General features: G+C 34.5%; 1 protein-coding gene across 1 annotated transcript; it reads right to left on the bottom strand.

Moving 5' to 3' along the window:
• Window positions 1–5,099: 5,099 nt before the first annotated feature.
• LOC147076527 (uncharacterized) lies at window positions 5,100–16,417 on the bottom strand. Its single transcript, XM_085940319.1, has 4 exons — window positions 16,169–16,417; window positions 13,133–13,279; window positions 10,107–12,315; window positions 5,100–8,929 (listed from the first exon to the last, which is right to left on the bottom strand). The coding sequence occupies exons 1-3, from the start codon at window positions 16,301–16,303 to the stop codon at window positions 12,295–12,297; spliced, it is 303 nt and encodes a 100-aa protein (XP_085796445.1). The 5' UTR covers window positions 16,304–16,417; the 3' UTR covers window positions 5,100–8,929; window positions 10,107–12,294.
• Between the last annotated feature and the right edge of the window lie 978 nt (window positions 16,418–17,395).

The raw sequence follows: 17,395 nt of genomic DNA, 5'->3' as shown, positions 1-17,395 counted from the left end.
ATCATACAGCCTGGAAGGCTAAGCATGGTCAGCATGACTATGAAATGTTTGGCCTTTATCGTATGAGAGTGTGGCAAGCTGTTCGGCTGGCCTATCGAACATATATGGAATCGGTAAAGGATTGCATTCGCGAAAATCCTAAATCGTTTTGGGATTATATAAAATCATTAAGAAAGGATGGTGGATTTGCCAATTCGATGACATGGAAGGGCGAAGAGGTGACTGGACATAGAATGGCAGAAGCATTTGCTGGTCATTTCAGGTCCGTCTACGCAAGTACCTAGTACTCCGAATCTGGATGTCGCCTCAACGTCAAGAAAACGATCGTGCGGTGCCCAATCCGTTGACATCTTCCCAATTGATGAAGGTGACGTGTATAGATTTATTAAACAACTTAAGAATACGCGCTCTTTGGGACTGGATAACGTCCCTACATTTTTTTTAAAGGGGTGTGTTGATTTTGTCAAAGGCCCACTATATAATCTATCAATAATATAATCTTACAATGGAGACAGGTATCTTTACAGAAATATGGAAGATGTCGAAGGTGACTCCAATTTATAAGAGTGGTACAGAGTCGTCAGAAGAAAACTACAGGTCGGTAGCTGTTCTCTCTGCAGCAGCAAAAGTTCTGGAGATGATAAAATTGAGTCATTTATAATGAATGAACAGCATGGATTTAGAGGAGGCCGATCAACGGAAACCAACCTGATGGTATTTACTGATTATGACGTGTCGTCAGTACTAGATAGAGGCAGCCAGGTTGACTGTTCTTACAATGATTTCTCGAAGGCATTTGACAAAGTCGATCACGATATTCTAATGGAAAAGCTCCAACTTATTGGATTGTCGGATCGATTTTTGAAGCTATTCGGGAGTTACTTTAGGAACCGTCAACAATACGTTTCGTACGGCCTTTATCAGTCACAGACCTTTTACACATTTTCTGGTGTCCCCCAGGGCTCAAACTTAGGGCCATTGCTGTTCACGATTTTCATAAATGACAGCATTGGTAATTAGAAATGCTATGTTTTTGTTGTTTGCTGAAGACTTGAAACTCTTCATAGAAGTTGTCACCTTGGACGATTGTCGTCAACTCCAACTTGATATAGATAATATATTAGATTGGGGCAGGCGTAACAAACTGGACTTCAATAATGATAAATGCAATGTTTTATCGTTTACTAAAGCCTCACGAGTATTGTTTTTCCAGTACTCGATGCATGGCAGAGTTCTCTCGCGAATATCATCTATAAGAGATCTTGGAATTACGTTTGACGGTAAACTGACGTTTAGTGGTCATATAGATACCATTTGTAAGAAGGCGCTAAAGATGTTGGGCTTTGTCTTGCGTACTTCCCGGGTCTTTTCGGATGTTACGGTACTAAAAATTCTCTATAACTCCTTAGTTAGAAGCAGACTTGAGAGTGGGTCTGTCGTTTGGGCCCCGCATCAGTTGAAGTACGGCCTTATGGTGGAGAGAGTCCAAAAGAAATTTTTGAGACTCCTTTACTTTCGGCTGTATGGATATTATCCGTGGCTCTATCCGACTGATTTTCTCTTAGGGATGCTTACATACTGTAGCTTAAAATTTAGAAGGGATCTTTATTTAGCTACATATTTTTTCAGACTTATACGCGGCGTAAATGTGAACTCTGCCATTCTTGGTGGTGTTGGCTTGTGTGTCTCTGATAATTACCTTAGGAATCGAGGGCATCCGTTGTTTGTTCTCCCACGATGCAGAACTAACCTGCCATTAGTAATGCCAATTGGGAGGGCAATAACCATGTTTAATGAAATCGCTTCGGATATTGATATATTCCACTTACGTGAGGGTGAATTTAGGTGGACGTTATTTTTTAATTTCTTAAAATAGGGTCTGCTTAACTCATCCGGTGTACTTCCTTGTACCTATATACTTAATATTTTTTGTATTTACACATTGTGTTATGTACATAAAACTGTTTTAAATTTGTTTCTAAATGTCATGTAGTGAACGTCTTAAACTTATAATTTGTAATGTCCACAATATGTAAAATAAATAAATTGAATTGAAATTGAATTGAATCATCAAGGCGGAGTTAGATGCAAGTTGGCTTACCTTTGAGTAGCAAAACTTGCGAGTTGTAGTCGCCCGGTCGACATGACGTCATATGACATCATTGTGACGTACTACCGGAGTGATAATAGCATTCGAGAAAATAACGCTAGTCAAATACTGGCGTTATTCATTGTCTCCATACACAAATAGGTGTTTCAGCATAATAATATCTATGGTGAGCAGTGTGTGTTGGGCGGCTTGCCTCGAGCGTGTATTGGCTTACGTCACAATTACGTCATGTCGTCGGGTGACTTTTTATCACCAGTTATAACATAGGCCTGCTGTACCTACATGCAGATCGAGAGGAAGATAATATTATCTTCTATCTCCATATTATGGAGGCGTACTGGGCACTGTGCTGCTTACTAAAAGGGATCCACAGATTTTTTTTTTACGAGAAATGGATGTTAGCCACATGCTCAAGCTATGAGATCCAACTCCGGTCAAACACACATTAAACAATAACATATGAATTTGCCAGGCTCGGTCCCCACAATATTATAAGCCGACGCAGTAACCGTAGAATAGTGTTTCCCAAAGTGTGGTACGCGTGCCCCCTGGGGTACCTACGGGAAGAGTTTGGTGGGGGTACGCGCTGCACCGGGCTTTGGCTGCGACTGCTGCAACAAGCATTAATACGACATCCATACTAGAAGGTTTATCGCATGCGGAAGAAGAGCAATTGTTGGAATTAGCTTCAGCCGGATTCTTGAAAAATGAATATAAGGAGTGTACTTTAATATCATTCTGGTTGCAAATGCACCATGTGTATCCAGTTTTAACAGAGAAATTCCAGAAATACATCTTGCCTTTTCAAACTCCATATCTATGTAAAGTTGCCCTTTCAGCATTTGTAGACATTAATTAAAAAAAAAGGAACTGGCTTTTGGAAGTGGAACAGCATCTCAGATTAAACTAATTAATCAGGGAACCAAATCATGTTGATCTGTCTCAACATAAACAATTTCATCCTTCTCATTGATTATGATGGATGTTATTTATAACATAACTTTTATTTATATTATTATAAACAATCACAAACACCCAGGCTTTGAGTAAAACACAATTTAAGATTGTCTCCTGACAGGGATCGAACCCAGAACTCTCGGGTGGAAGGCAAGCGCGTTACACACTGCACCATGAGAGCCGATGGTTAATAATTAATTGTTCTAGTATTAATTGCTGACTTACTGTGAATTATTGATTATTAAAATGCCAAACATTTTTTTTTAAAAAGATGAATTAGTAGGCAATGTATATAACAACTTATTTTCCATAGACCAGGCATGTCTAATTTGATCTGTGATCAACTATCCACTATCTAATATCATAATGCAATGATCTACCACACTCTATCTTTGTCATTCTGTAACTTTACTTATGTATTCGAAACAAATTAAACAACGCATCGTGTATTTCATCATTCAAGCTAAATCCTCAATTTCCCATTTGTCATGAAAATGGTCTTCTTTTGGGCAATCATTGTCAAACTATTGTCAAAAATATTATAAGAGTTCCATCCATTTATAAGTTTGAGGCACTAAAAATGCTATCAATATCAAATAAATGTCAAAAATAATACTCACTTCAAATCATTCAAAGCTTTATTAAGTCTAACAATATTATATTTAGGTCTACAACAATACAATTAATAAAATCACGCATGAGCGAGTGGTAAGCGGTAACGTGTCACATGATCGTTTTTCAATATGTGTTTGGATACAGAGCATGGACATGGACGTAGGTTCATCAAGGGGATAACATATTGTGTTATATCTCAATGATCGAGAGGTGGCTAAAATGCACGTCTACTTGTAGAGTCAAAGAGAAAAAATGTGCAAAAAATAATATCGACAATATTATTGAAAATTTATTTTTTAAATACGACGGTTATAAGTGGTTACCTCGTCAGTTATTCCTAGAAGCCCTAGTCTTGACCAACAACTTGCTCTTTCAAATATCAAGCTAAAAGTAAAAGTTTTATGTTCTTTGAAACAAGCTCATCTATCACATTAATCAGTTTTTATCGAATAATAAATATGTTAGGTATATTGTATAGGTATATCAGTAAATACATAATATTATAAAGTCATATTGATAATACAAATACATGTAAATATGTGCATTTAGTTCTTACTCGTATATTGTTATGTGTATTATGTATTTCATTATTTATCAAACAAAAAATACGACACCGCGGGACTTGAATCTGTATCTGCTGGATTCCCGCCAGTATGCTTTCCAAATAAATCTACGGGCATCTTAGTTAATTAAGAGAATTTTAACTAATGGTTGTTACATAAAATGCTCATCGAATTAGGTTATATATAATGTTGGCTATCGGTTTTAGTACCTACAAAATCATTTTTCTAGTAAATATGTGCTTAGGGTATTTTCAAATTATGTTTATTTCAATATAAAGAAAGTTACATTTCCAAATCTTGTGTCCTAATTGTAGAATAAAAAAAATAGTTGATCATATTAAATTGCCAGGTTTAAATGGGTCTTCGCCAGCATGTCATGTTATTGACGTTCACCCCGGTCCTGGAATAGTCTCAAAGGTACTTTATCTTCAACCGGTCCTGCCCTCGGACCGATTAAGAACCTTTGTTTGGCTAGCTCGATACTATTCGGGGAGAGGGTGATCAACTAAAGTTCTTGATTGACACTTTTGGAATACACTTGATCATTATTATTTAACTTTATATTATTTAGGACCACTACCTAGCGATAGGTTAGTGCCTAGATCATTAATTATCTGATTGTCTTTCAAATCGAACTTAATTTCGTAAATATTTACGTAAACGTCAAAGACAGCTGACTATCTGTCACGTTCCTTAGTATTAGATGTTTTTCATAAAATGTTTCGTTGATTGTTTTTCAAAATAAAAATAAAAACTCCTTTTGGTAATTCAGTTCAAATTATTTATTAAATTATTCTCGATAAATAAATTTAATTTCTTTTTAATTAATTATAATCGACAATTATACACTTCAGTTTAATTTCAAATAATTTCTTAATTATTTTATAAATCTTATTTAAATTAATTATTAAGTAAAGTTAATTAATTATAATTATTTTATATTTAATTTATGTACGATCACACACTTATAACTATGAGTCGCCGATCGTAAACTTTAAGGAGCTATGCTCTTTCAAAAAAAATATATCGCGGAAATAACTTCGCTAACGATGATACGACGCAGTATTATTTACGTTATCACTTGACAACTCGAATCGCACACGTCATCCGCCGTGACGTCAGACTACGACGCGACCGAAATACCTCCCGAATGAATATCGGAGAAATATCCAAAACTAAGCGAATTCGGATCGCCTCCGGGCACAACCTTCCGGGAATACTGAAAAACCGACGAAATGCAGGACGTTATATAGGCTCACAGCGGGAAAAACCCGAGATTTTGACGTCATTCGAAATATGGACCAATGGGAGATCGTTCTACCTCCTCCACAGAGTTAATGGCCAAAGTTTTGGACCAATCATAGAAAAGCCGTTTATTTCCCGGCTTTTCCGGAAAATTATGATCATTCAATAGAGTAAAAATATATAATTAGTTAATACCTATAGACGGTACAAGTTTGATAACAATCGTGAAAGTCCTTATAGTGCTTTCGACACAAATTGACCAAATATCTGTTAGTCCGTTTATCGAGCTAACAGAAAGGAAAAATGAAAATATTTTCGCTAAAAATAATACGTAACAAAGACGTGAGTCATTAAAATCACCGTCCAAGAGCGTGGATATAATAAGACTGGCAGAAATCGCAGTTGATCGTTTCTTTTATGCAGAACTTTTGCGGGCTAATTACAGACAGCCCGAAGGGGTTACGATTAAAATTTATTCAATTATATTTATAGAACACTTCAACTTAAAGGTATAACATTAGTTTCAATCTAAATTTCTATGACAAGTCTTCATTTATTGAGTTTGAAAATTACCTATTTCGGGTAATTTAATATTGATCTGTCAGGGTTAATTGACAGATCTAAAGAATAATTTTTTATTTGTAAATTAGGAGAGCAACCGAGTCCTTAGACTTACATTATCAGAATTTTCATTTTCGAAATTCCTTCATTTAACTTTTACAAAAGTAGGTACTTAAATTGGTACCCTTTTTATTACAATTCGAAATATTAATTTATTATTTAAATTGAGTGTGTGTAATCAGTACTTACAAAACGTAATCATTAGATTTTAATTACGACAATATTTGATATCATAATTTATTTATTTAAGGTATTCGACTTTGGCCGCGGCGAAAACATCGCGACTAAATTTGGAAAAAATAAAATTTATTTTTATATAATTCAAAATCAGATTAAATACAAATGGACATTTATTTACAATATTTAGCAAATGATATCCCATAAGTCGTTTACAATTTATCATCTATTTTTAACCTTAATTCTATACATTTCAATTACTTACATTTCACCTTATAAGACCATTTGGTCCCCTTGAAAGAAAATTCATCCGTAATTCATTCTAAGGGGCTATAAGTCGCTCAGATTGTACTATGGGACTCAATACACAATCAGAATAGCTTTGTTTAGAGATAGGGCACGTATTTTCAAGTAAAATCGACATTTAAGGTCGGATCGAAAAGTTGTGACGTCACTAATTTATTAATGAAAAATGCCAGCTGATGGCCTACATTTTGGGGCCGTGTCATTATGTTAATTTGTATAACTAGATTGTATACATGAGTAAATGGACTTTTACAAAGATAAATCATTTAGTGTGATTTCATGGGACCAGGTGTGATTGAATGGAAAATAACGTTGACAATTTAAGAGGTTTTTCACCGGGATGAGTAATTTTGTCGCTTCATTTTCGGTAAATCCAGTGAAGGGATGTTATACAAGAGGATGCTATTGCATTTAACATAAAACGTAATTATTTTTCGCAAGGATGAGTCGTTTTGTGTGACTTCATCCGACAAGATTTTATGCACGAGTAACCACATTGATCACATTTAAATGGCTTCTCATTAGAATGAGTCATTTTGTGTGATTTCATGTTTCCAGATGTAATACACGAGTAATCACATTGATCACATTTAAATGGCTTCTAATTAGAATGAGTCCTTTTGTGCGACTTCATGTTTCCAGATGTTATACACGAGTAATCACATTGATGACATTTAAATGGCTTTATACCAGTATGTGTCATCATATGTGTTTTTAAATAACTAGATGTTTTACAAGAATATTCACACAGATCACATTTAAATGGCTTCATACCAGTGTGGTTCATTATATGTAATGTCATGTTACGAGATGTTTTACAAGAGTAATTACATTGATCACATTTAAATGGTTTTTCATCGGAATGTATCACTTTGTGTCTTTTCAGAACACGGGATGTTATACAAGAGTAGTCACACTGATCACATTTAAATGGCTTTATACCATTATGCGTCATTATATGTAATTTCAATCTACCAGATGTTTTACAAAAATAGTTACAATGATGACATTTAAATGGCTTCAAACCAGTGTGTGTCATTATATGTACTTTCATGATACCAGATGTTTTACAAGAGTAATTACATTGACCACATTTAAATGGCTTTTCACCAGTATGTGTTATTTTGTGTACATTCAGATTTTGAGATGTTTTACAATTATAACCACATTGCTCACATTTAAACGGCTTTTCTCGAGAATGAGTCATTTTGTGTTTACTCATGCTACCAGATCTTATACACGAGTAATCACATTGTTGACATTTGAATGGCTTTATACCAGTATGTGTCATTATATGTAATTTTAAATTACCATATGATCTACAATAATATTCACATAGATCACATTTAAATGGCTTTTCACCAGAATGTGTCATTTTGTGTTGATTCATGACACCAGATGTTTTACAAGAATAATCACATTGTTGACATTTAAATGGCGTTATACCAGTATGTGTCATTATATGTAATTTCAAAAGACTAGATGTTTTACAAGAATAATCACATATATTACATTTAAATGGCTTTAAACCAGTGTGTGTCCTCATATGTACTTTCAAGTGACCAGATGTTTTACAAGAGTAATTACATTGACCACATTTAAATGGCTTTTCACCAGAATGTGTCATTTTGTGTTCTTTCAGATGTTGGGATCTTTTACAAGAATAATCACAATGATGACATTTAAAAGATTTTTCTGGAGAATGAGTCATTTTGTGTGCTTTCATGTTACCAGGTGTTTTACACGAGAAATCACAATGATCACATTTAAATGGCTTTTCATCAGAATGTCTCAACTTGTGTAATTTCATGCTACCAGATGTTATACATGAGTAATCACACTGATCACATTGAAATGGCTTTTCACCAGAATGTGTCATTTTGTGTGTTTTCATGTTACCAGATATGATACACGAGTAATCACATTGATCACATTTACGTGGCTTTATACCAGTATGTGTCATTATATGTAATTTCAGTAGACCAGATCTTATACAAGAAAAATCACATTGCAAACATTTAAATGGCTTTTCTCCGGTATGTGTCAATTTAAGCTTTTTCGTGTCGCTAGAATAATTAGATTCAACGCTTTTAAATGGCCTTTGACAAGAAAAATTGCTTTTACTACGTTTACATTGTTTTACATCCATACTAGTGATTTCGTGGAATATATTTTTTTCGGGTATTGATTTAGTAACATTACGTTTAATAGTTCCAAATGTTTTTTTAAACCTTTTGTTGTAATCCTCGAGTTCTTTTTTAACATCTTGTTCGTCGATTTGTATGATGTCATCAATTTTCTCTTCTTCCGACGACTTAAGTTTTGCTTCGCTATCCTAAAAAAGCATTTATAATGTAATTATTAGCACAGCACGATCTAGACAGCATAACCATTTTTTAAACTTTCATCCGCAATACATGTATGCCTTTATTTATCTACTGAAGTTACACAGGTTTCCTAGTTGAGCTAAACGATGCAAAAATAATTTACTTTGTTTTAAGATACATTTAGTTTTCATAACAGAGAAGTGGGTATTGTCATCCAGTTAGTTTTTCGCTCTAATCCAGATTGCAATTTGACCTCGATCGGCCCTGACAATTTACGTATGGTTTTCATTTCATAGTACAGAATAGATTCAAATAGATCAAAGTGATGTAGCCTTTTGTTTCACTCTACATGTATCTAAGTGTGTTTGACGTCCTTCAGAATATCGATTTGAGTTGGCTGTAGTGTACTTTAGGTAAATAAACTATTGTTTTAACTCAACCATTGTCCTATTTCTTAAGTGAGTAGAGTAAAAGAAGATACAAATTTTGGTACAGTAGATGAAGATTGCACAATGGGATAGTAGGTACATTTGCTTGCGGCATTCTCCTTGAACGAATTATATTGAATTATAATATGATCCATTGGTACTGTTAATGATAATGCCATGTGTACGGCTATTTTCTGTTTTATTTACAATCTCGCGTCAAAAGATGGACGCGGTGAACGAAACAATGTCACTTAATCAACAGAAGAGAAATTTGAAAGTTGATAACTTGACTCGAATTTAATATGCATCTGTACGTGTATGTATTCAACCAGCTCTGGTATAGTAGAGTAGTTTGAATAATAACCTCTTCTAAATTATCGATTTTCCAACTTTATGTTCTTACGAATGTTTTTATCTTTTTTAACGATATCCGATTATATGCATCGCAGCTGTACCTAATATTTGATCTAATTTAATTTCATTAGTTATGCTATTTGTGTCCGCTGTTATTGGGACCATCACATATTATTTTATACTAAATTTTCATTATTCTACCTATTCTATGTGATTGATTTTACTGGTTAACCTACATTAATTTATAATAAAATATACTTACCCCATTCACGAATACTTTGCACGTAAGCGTATAAAGGGTTTGCCATCGCTGCTATAGATTATAGGAAGCTGCATATTATCATATCTGTAGGTACTTACAATGCTAAAATTTTGCAATAAAAGTATTTATTTGAAACCTTACGTTGTATTCTTCGAGTTCCTTTTTAATCTCATGTTCATCAATGTGTATGTCGGAGTAAATTTCATCTGTGTCTGACAAACACAAGTTCGATTGAGCCATAACAGTGCTAGTGGTTTTAACCTAAATAAAACAAACAGAAGACAGATCGTATTAATAACAAAAAAATAAATATACTTATTCATTTTGATGAGTTTCCGGCTAAAACCAGCGCTCGGAATGGACCGGAACGTACCAGAGCATAGCTCCGGTTCGTGAATTTCCCTAGGATGGCGTTCCTTTTCGTTAAAACCCCGAGGATAGCGTACCGGTTCGTAAAATCTTCAAGCCTCCTACTTAATATTATTACGTTTCAGTTCGGATTTAATTAAAATTGAGGAAAAATTATTTGATAAATAAATATAAAACATATATATATGAATCAATATTTTAATTATAAAAAATAATTTAACTTGCTTAGAATCCCTGGACTTTCAATGACCCGTTCATTTATTTATGTACATACTTAAGTTTTTTTGAAATAGTGATAGTGTAAGACAATATATTTGAGAAATAACCTTTTTTCATGATAATACTGTATGGGTGTATGGCTGTCAAAATGCACTAATAGACCTTTTCGCGACAATTGTGATAAAACAATAAAATTGTATACAAAAAATGCACTGGGGTTACGGGTAAGATTTATTGCCTTGTTCCATTTATGTACAATAATGTATAATAAAAAAAGATTTTTTGGATGCTAAAGTAGGTAAAGGTCGAAGCTATTTTTATTGGAATGTAGGTACATTATATTGTAGTATTAATTTATAAACGAGAAACCTTTATATACCAATTTTAATAACATTAGAAACCTATTAGGATAGAATTCTGATTATTCCATATGCCCACATGATGTATATATTTTTGAAGTTGTACTTCTTTTGGCGCGTTTTGAGCAATCAAATCAAAATGACTTACAGTGAACAATATTCACCTTACCCCTCACAACCACCTGTGGTTATTAACACCACACCGCCAACAACTCTGCAGATTGCTAACTAGAACGCCAACAGCGGACAAATAAAGTCAAATTATTACTTTAGCGTCAACACAAACATAGAAACTTCGAAAGTAAGCCGCCCCGCACCACACACTGTCATAATCGAGCGTATCAAGGAGCTCTACATCTGGTTGTGAAGCATCAGTGTTTTTTAAACCTAGGAATGTCTCAGGATCCGATACCTAAGACTAAGGTCACCACAATTTGCTCATGGGAGGGAGGAGCACGGTGACCTAACGAGTAATAAGTAAGTAACTAAATAATGAGTAAGAGATGAAAGATAGGCCATTTAGTTATCTCTCCGTCTGTATAGATATAAAAAATATACATTTTGTCGTGTTGATTCCGTTAATTCGTAGGAGAAATCACTGTATAACCCCAATTTTTTCAGTTATTTTTCTTTCTTTCTTCAGTCAGAACATTGACGAAAGTCTACGAGATCTTCCTAAATAGGTATATACACGCGAATACTACAGAAGGCGAGGACAAAATGCTATTTGCCCTTGGTGCCACATATTATGGGCGCTGTCATATTAGAAAAATTGGTAAGGTGTATAAAATGTAAATAGTTGTATCGTTCGAATGATAATAGTAAAAGAAGTTTAATAATTGTAATGCACAATTATTAAACATGGAGTGCCAACTAATTCAATCAATAAAACATGAAATATTTAGTACTATTAATCTCACAGCGTATAAGATTCGGCTTTCTGCCAACTTAACCCTGTGTAAAGAATGCTTTATAAATCATTTATCTACCTCAAATAAAATGTCATTTGTAAACTCGTTGAAATATTAAATTATAATTTTTGGGCGCCTTAAAAGTTGTGTATTTACAAATTAAATATAACAGTATAAAAATAAGAACACAGCTAATCGTGAAAAGTGTATTTTAATTACACACAAACAATTTACATTGAAATTTAAAAATGATACGGAAACATATTAAAATTCTAATACAAATTTGAGAAGCGTTCACTTGGTACAGTACATTAGAGTATTTCTTGTAAGATGGTAATTAATTACTTAGCTTTAAGTGTGATGGCTGGAATCTCATCTTGTCTTCTACCTTCCGTCCGAAGGGAAGAAGCGCCATTCTGCGTTGAAACTGTTTCTATTATGTTAACCGAGCACGTCCAATCTGAACTGAATCTAATCTTGGAGTGAAATCTTCTGGGCGGAAATAAGTTATTTGTTGATATGACGCTTTCAAAAAGGCGGGAAGAAACCTCATTGGCCTATTTTTAACCGTCATTGTTTTAGAAACAAGGTTGACACATACTTTTAACAAGGTTGTGCCAAATTTATTGTTAATTAAATTAACATTATTTATTTAATATCTGCGTTTGAAATGTAGACATGTCACGTGAAATGTAACATGACAGCGCATGGGCCATTGATTGCCACACTTATATACTTTTCACCGCGGAAGCATGCCTTCCCAGCTGCAGTTACTGACGAAATGATTTGAAACTGTCAAATAATATCGGTTTACTTCCACTGCACTAAGATAAATAGGATCAGTTAAGTAGGTAGGTAAGTAAACTTGAATCTGTGTATTCATCCAACATGCATATTTTAATACCGCGTAATCATTATTATATTATTACATAATTTGCAATTATTGCTTTATTTATTAGTATAATAATAATAAATATCTATCTAAAATTGCGACAGGTTTAGATAGATGAAATAAATTAAATAATTCATTTAATTAGGTAGGTATATTATGGCAATAATAAAAATATCTGAAGTTTTTCACGCATTCTCCACATGATAACGATGTGGGGATGGTCCCTATGAACCCTTAAGGTAGAGCTGCCCCCGCATGCATAATATTATCATGTCACATTATGTCACTAGATAACATCATCCACGATTTATTTGTTTTATTTTCATCACGATTTTTATAGACTAGATACGAGAAAGAAACAAAATATGTTTATACCCATATTGTAAAGTACGTACATGGTTCAAATAAATGTATTACCTGTTTTCCTGGACAATATTCTGAATACGAACAGCTTGGTTGAGGTTCTTTATAATTAATTGTATCTTCAATAAACTCTTTCTTGATGTCCACTCGGTGAAATTTGGGTTCAGATTTTATATTTACTAAGTCTCTTGTTTGAAGGTTCTGTAAAAAACAATATACTTATTATTATTTCATTAAATCAAGGTTAATTTATGGAATATCGCTCACTTGTATATGATTTATAATAATCAGTATATTCATCGGAGAGCCAATATTTCCCAGCTGCAACACGGTTTCTTAAGCTCGATGCTGTACATAGATCAATTTACAAGTTATAGTTGAGAAAAGTATTCTTTATTTAATGAATAACATGGTAGTAAAATCTTTATTTGCGTATATCTCAAAACTATGTTATTGTAGATAGGACAGTTATCTGAAAACTCCAAATAATGTAACCAAATATATTATATATAGATATCTCTTCTCACTCTAAGTTGATCTTACGTGACGGTACGCCAGGTGTTTGTTGGTTATTTTTAATTTGTTGATCTACCCAGATTTGTTGGTCCATTTCCAAAGATGACATACGAAATTGATCCATTTGGAGCAACAAAAGTATCGATCTATTAATAGAAGCCACGCCCATTTCCCCCTCCATATACATTTTACTCTTTTAATAAAGGTTGTGACGATAGGCGGGGGGGGGGTGTTAAAACAGCTAAAATCGTGTGACGTCGTATATGTACAATCTTCGCTACACTACAACTAACAATTAGTATAGGAAAAATTAATGTGCGCTATTAATGGCGGATATTACCAGCATACCTCCACCCTTCGCTAATGGTGTCAACCCATATCAGTCTACCGTATTCATATTTAGAACAATTGGTTTAACAGAACTTATTGTGCGCTATTTATGGTGGATATTAACAGCCTACCTCCACTTCTCGCTACTGGTGTCAACCCAGATCAGTTGACCCTATTTATATTTAGAACAATTAGTCTTCACAAAATTTAGTGTGCACTGTTTATGGTGGATTTAGACAGCCTACCTCCACCCATCGCTAATGGTGTGCACTATTTATGGTGGATTTTAACAGCCTACCTCCAACCTTCGCTACACTACAACTAACAATTATTAGTTTAGGAAAAATTAATGTGGGATATTAATGGTGGATATTAACAGCCTACCTCCACCCATCGCTACTGGTGTGCACTATTTATGGTAGATTTTAACAGCCTACCTCCGCTCCTCGCTACTGGTGTCAACCCATATCAGTCGACCCTATTTATATTTAGAACAATTAGTTTTAACAGAATTTAGTGTGCACTGTTTATGGTGGATGTTGACAGCCTACCTCCACCCATCGCTACTGGTCTGCACTATTTATGGTGGATTTTAACAGCCTACCTCCAACCTTCGCTACACTACAACTAACAATTAGTTTAGGAAAAATTAATGTGCGCTATTTATGGCGAATATTAACAGCCTACCTCCACCCTTCGCTAAAAGTGTCAACCCATATCAGTCTACCGTATTCATATTTAGGACAACTGGTTTAACAAAACTTATTTTGCGCTATTAATGGTGGATATTAACAGCTTATCTCCACTCTTCGCTACTGGTGTCAACCCATCAGTCGACCCTATTTATATTTAGAACAATTAGTTTAACAGAATTTAGTGTGCACTGTTTATGGTGGATTTTGACAGCCTACATCCACTCCTCGCTACTGGCGTCAACCCATATCAGTCGACCCTATTTATATTTAGAACAATTAGTTTAACAGAAATTAGTGTGCACTATTTATGGTGGATTTTAACAGCCTACCTCCAACCTTCGCTACACTACAACAATTAGTTTAAGAAAAATTAATGTGGATCTATATATATATATATTATGCTTCTGTAATTATTAATAATAACCGTGACTTTGTTTTTTTGTACAAGGTAGTTGTTGGTAATTTTGAGCAATCACAAACATCACAAATTGTGTCCTCACCGGGTGGGTATTGAACCCAGAGCTCTCGGATGGAAGACCAGCGCCATTGACACTGCACCAAAAGAGCCGCCTTGACCAATTGATTGGAAACTGTCAAATAATATCGGTTACTGCATTCAGATGAATTGGATCAGTGCAGTATGTCTGTCTTCGCGCAATCAATAGATACATATTATCATATACCTAACCAGTAAACCAGTAACAAGTAAATAATCCAGTACCTACCTATATCGGCTATTATCAAAATTCCAATAATCAATAGATACATATTATCATATACCGAACCAGTAAACCAGTAACAAGTAAATAATCCAGTACCTACCTATATCGGCTATTATCAAAATTCCAATAATAAGAAGAGAAATATTAGTTAAAAAATATTTCAATTAATGTCAAAATATTATTATTAACTTTTTGAGCTTTTTTGTATAGAAAAAAAGAATTCACAAGCCAATTATTCGTAATTCCATGAGGTACATAGTGGATTTATTATGGTTTTGGATACGCTTAATATATAGTAAACCTAGATAGGTACGCGTAATTTTGCAACGCTTGCAAAGAAATAAATACGTGTACGAAATTAATGACAATGTCCGCAAACATAAACTTACACCAATAAATGCCTACATAACCCGTTTACACGTGTATGGATTTACTCCTGATAGTATATATTATCACGGCCATTACAAGAAAATGTACCTACGTGTAAACATGTTCAACTATCTTGCAGTTGCAAGATTGCATGCATGAATCAAAAAGTTCGGAAGCTTCTGTATTTTCACGCCACAGTTGGATTTATTCGATATATGCGTCTGCGCAAACTGCTGCTGCTGCAAACCTGCCGGGAAAAAATAAGCCGCACCACGCAGCGACTCATTTTAAGGACAGCCGATTTTTACGACTGCCATAAAATGACAACATCGCGTCTTGCTTACTCTTGAAGAATGATATTGGAGATACAGTCAGTACTTAAAATACCCACTATTGCTGCAAGTAAATCCATGGACGTGTACAGGCGCTATATAGGACATAAGCTTCATAAAACTAACCTCAAAAGCAATGCTGGAACCGTCGGCAATCTCTTGCTTTATATAAATATTGGTCACAGGGTTAATTTGATGGTTTAAGGGCACCTCCCATTCTGCATCAAATTCGAATTCATCCGGCTCGCGTTTCACGTCCATCTTTAGAATTTATTGAAAGCGTGCGATAGATTATCGTAGCAGAACAAAAACGTGCAGGCGTCAGGAGTTATTCTTAATAACAGTTCTGACAATGGGACACGCGCTGTCAGTGTTGCCATATTTTGAAAGTGGAATTATAGTACAGAGCCTCCAAAATTATAGTATTTGGGGATAAAATATAGTACGCGTTGTCATCTGTTCAAAATGTATGTAGGTTTTTGGTTTTTCGGAAAAAAAATAACGGAGAATTTTGTAGGATTTGTGAGTATTTCACCGCGGGCCGCAGGTTCCCAATTTTTCATGGTCGGCTCGTTTTTTTTAGGAAAATTATTTCGCCACGGGCCGCAGGTTCCCGATTTTTCATAGTCGGCTCGTTTCTTTTAGGAAAAATATTTCGCCGCGGGCCGCAGGTTCCCAATTTTTTTCCGATTTCAAAATTTTCAGGGACGACTCGATTGCGAAATGGCAAATGCGGAATTATAGTACTTTTATATTAAATTATAGTACGATATTCAAAATTTTAGTATTTTGGGCGTACTATACCTATTTTATATCGTACATAGTACGTGGACCAAAATTATAGTACAAATACTATAATTATAGTACGGTTGGCAGCACTGCGCGCTGTACGCGCTTAGCATTGACAAAATATGCTGATAGTATTGTCATATAATATTATAATCATTACGATGCAGAGAAATTCAATTTGTATAGGGGAGAGTGGGTCACAGTGAATCACGGGGTACAGTGGATTATTCACTATAACTCAATTTGTATAACGCTTACGCAAACAAACGAACGAGTGGTTGCCGCTCGCCCATACCCCTCTCCATCGCACTAGTCGCTGACGCGGTATCAAAGCGGGAAGATGTGCTGTCACACTCAGGTCAGTAGGTAAGTAACGAAACTATTTTTTCACGTGGTTTTAAAATTTGTTTCGTCTCTAAGTGAATAAGAAATGTAAATGTTTATATTTTGTTTTACGATTGTTATTTCTTTAATCCGTTGTAAACTATGTTGTTTTGTATTTGGGTTAAATAGTTTTTTTTTTGTTATATTTTTTTTACCATAACGGCCAATGGGTCACAGTGA

The sequence above is a fragment of the Rhyacophila brunnea genome, unplaced genomic scaffold (assembly GCF_057557595.1).
Source record: "Rhyacophila brunnea isolate RB1 unplaced genomic scaffold, BYU_Rbru_1.0 scaffold_13, whole genome shotgun sequence".
NCBI lineage: Eukaryota > Metazoa > Arthropoda > Insecta > Trichoptera > Rhyacophilidae > Rhyacophila > Rhyacophila brunnea.
The sequence above is the reverse complement of the archived record's forward strand: the minus strand, read 5'-3'. Positions and strand labels throughout refer to the sequence as shown.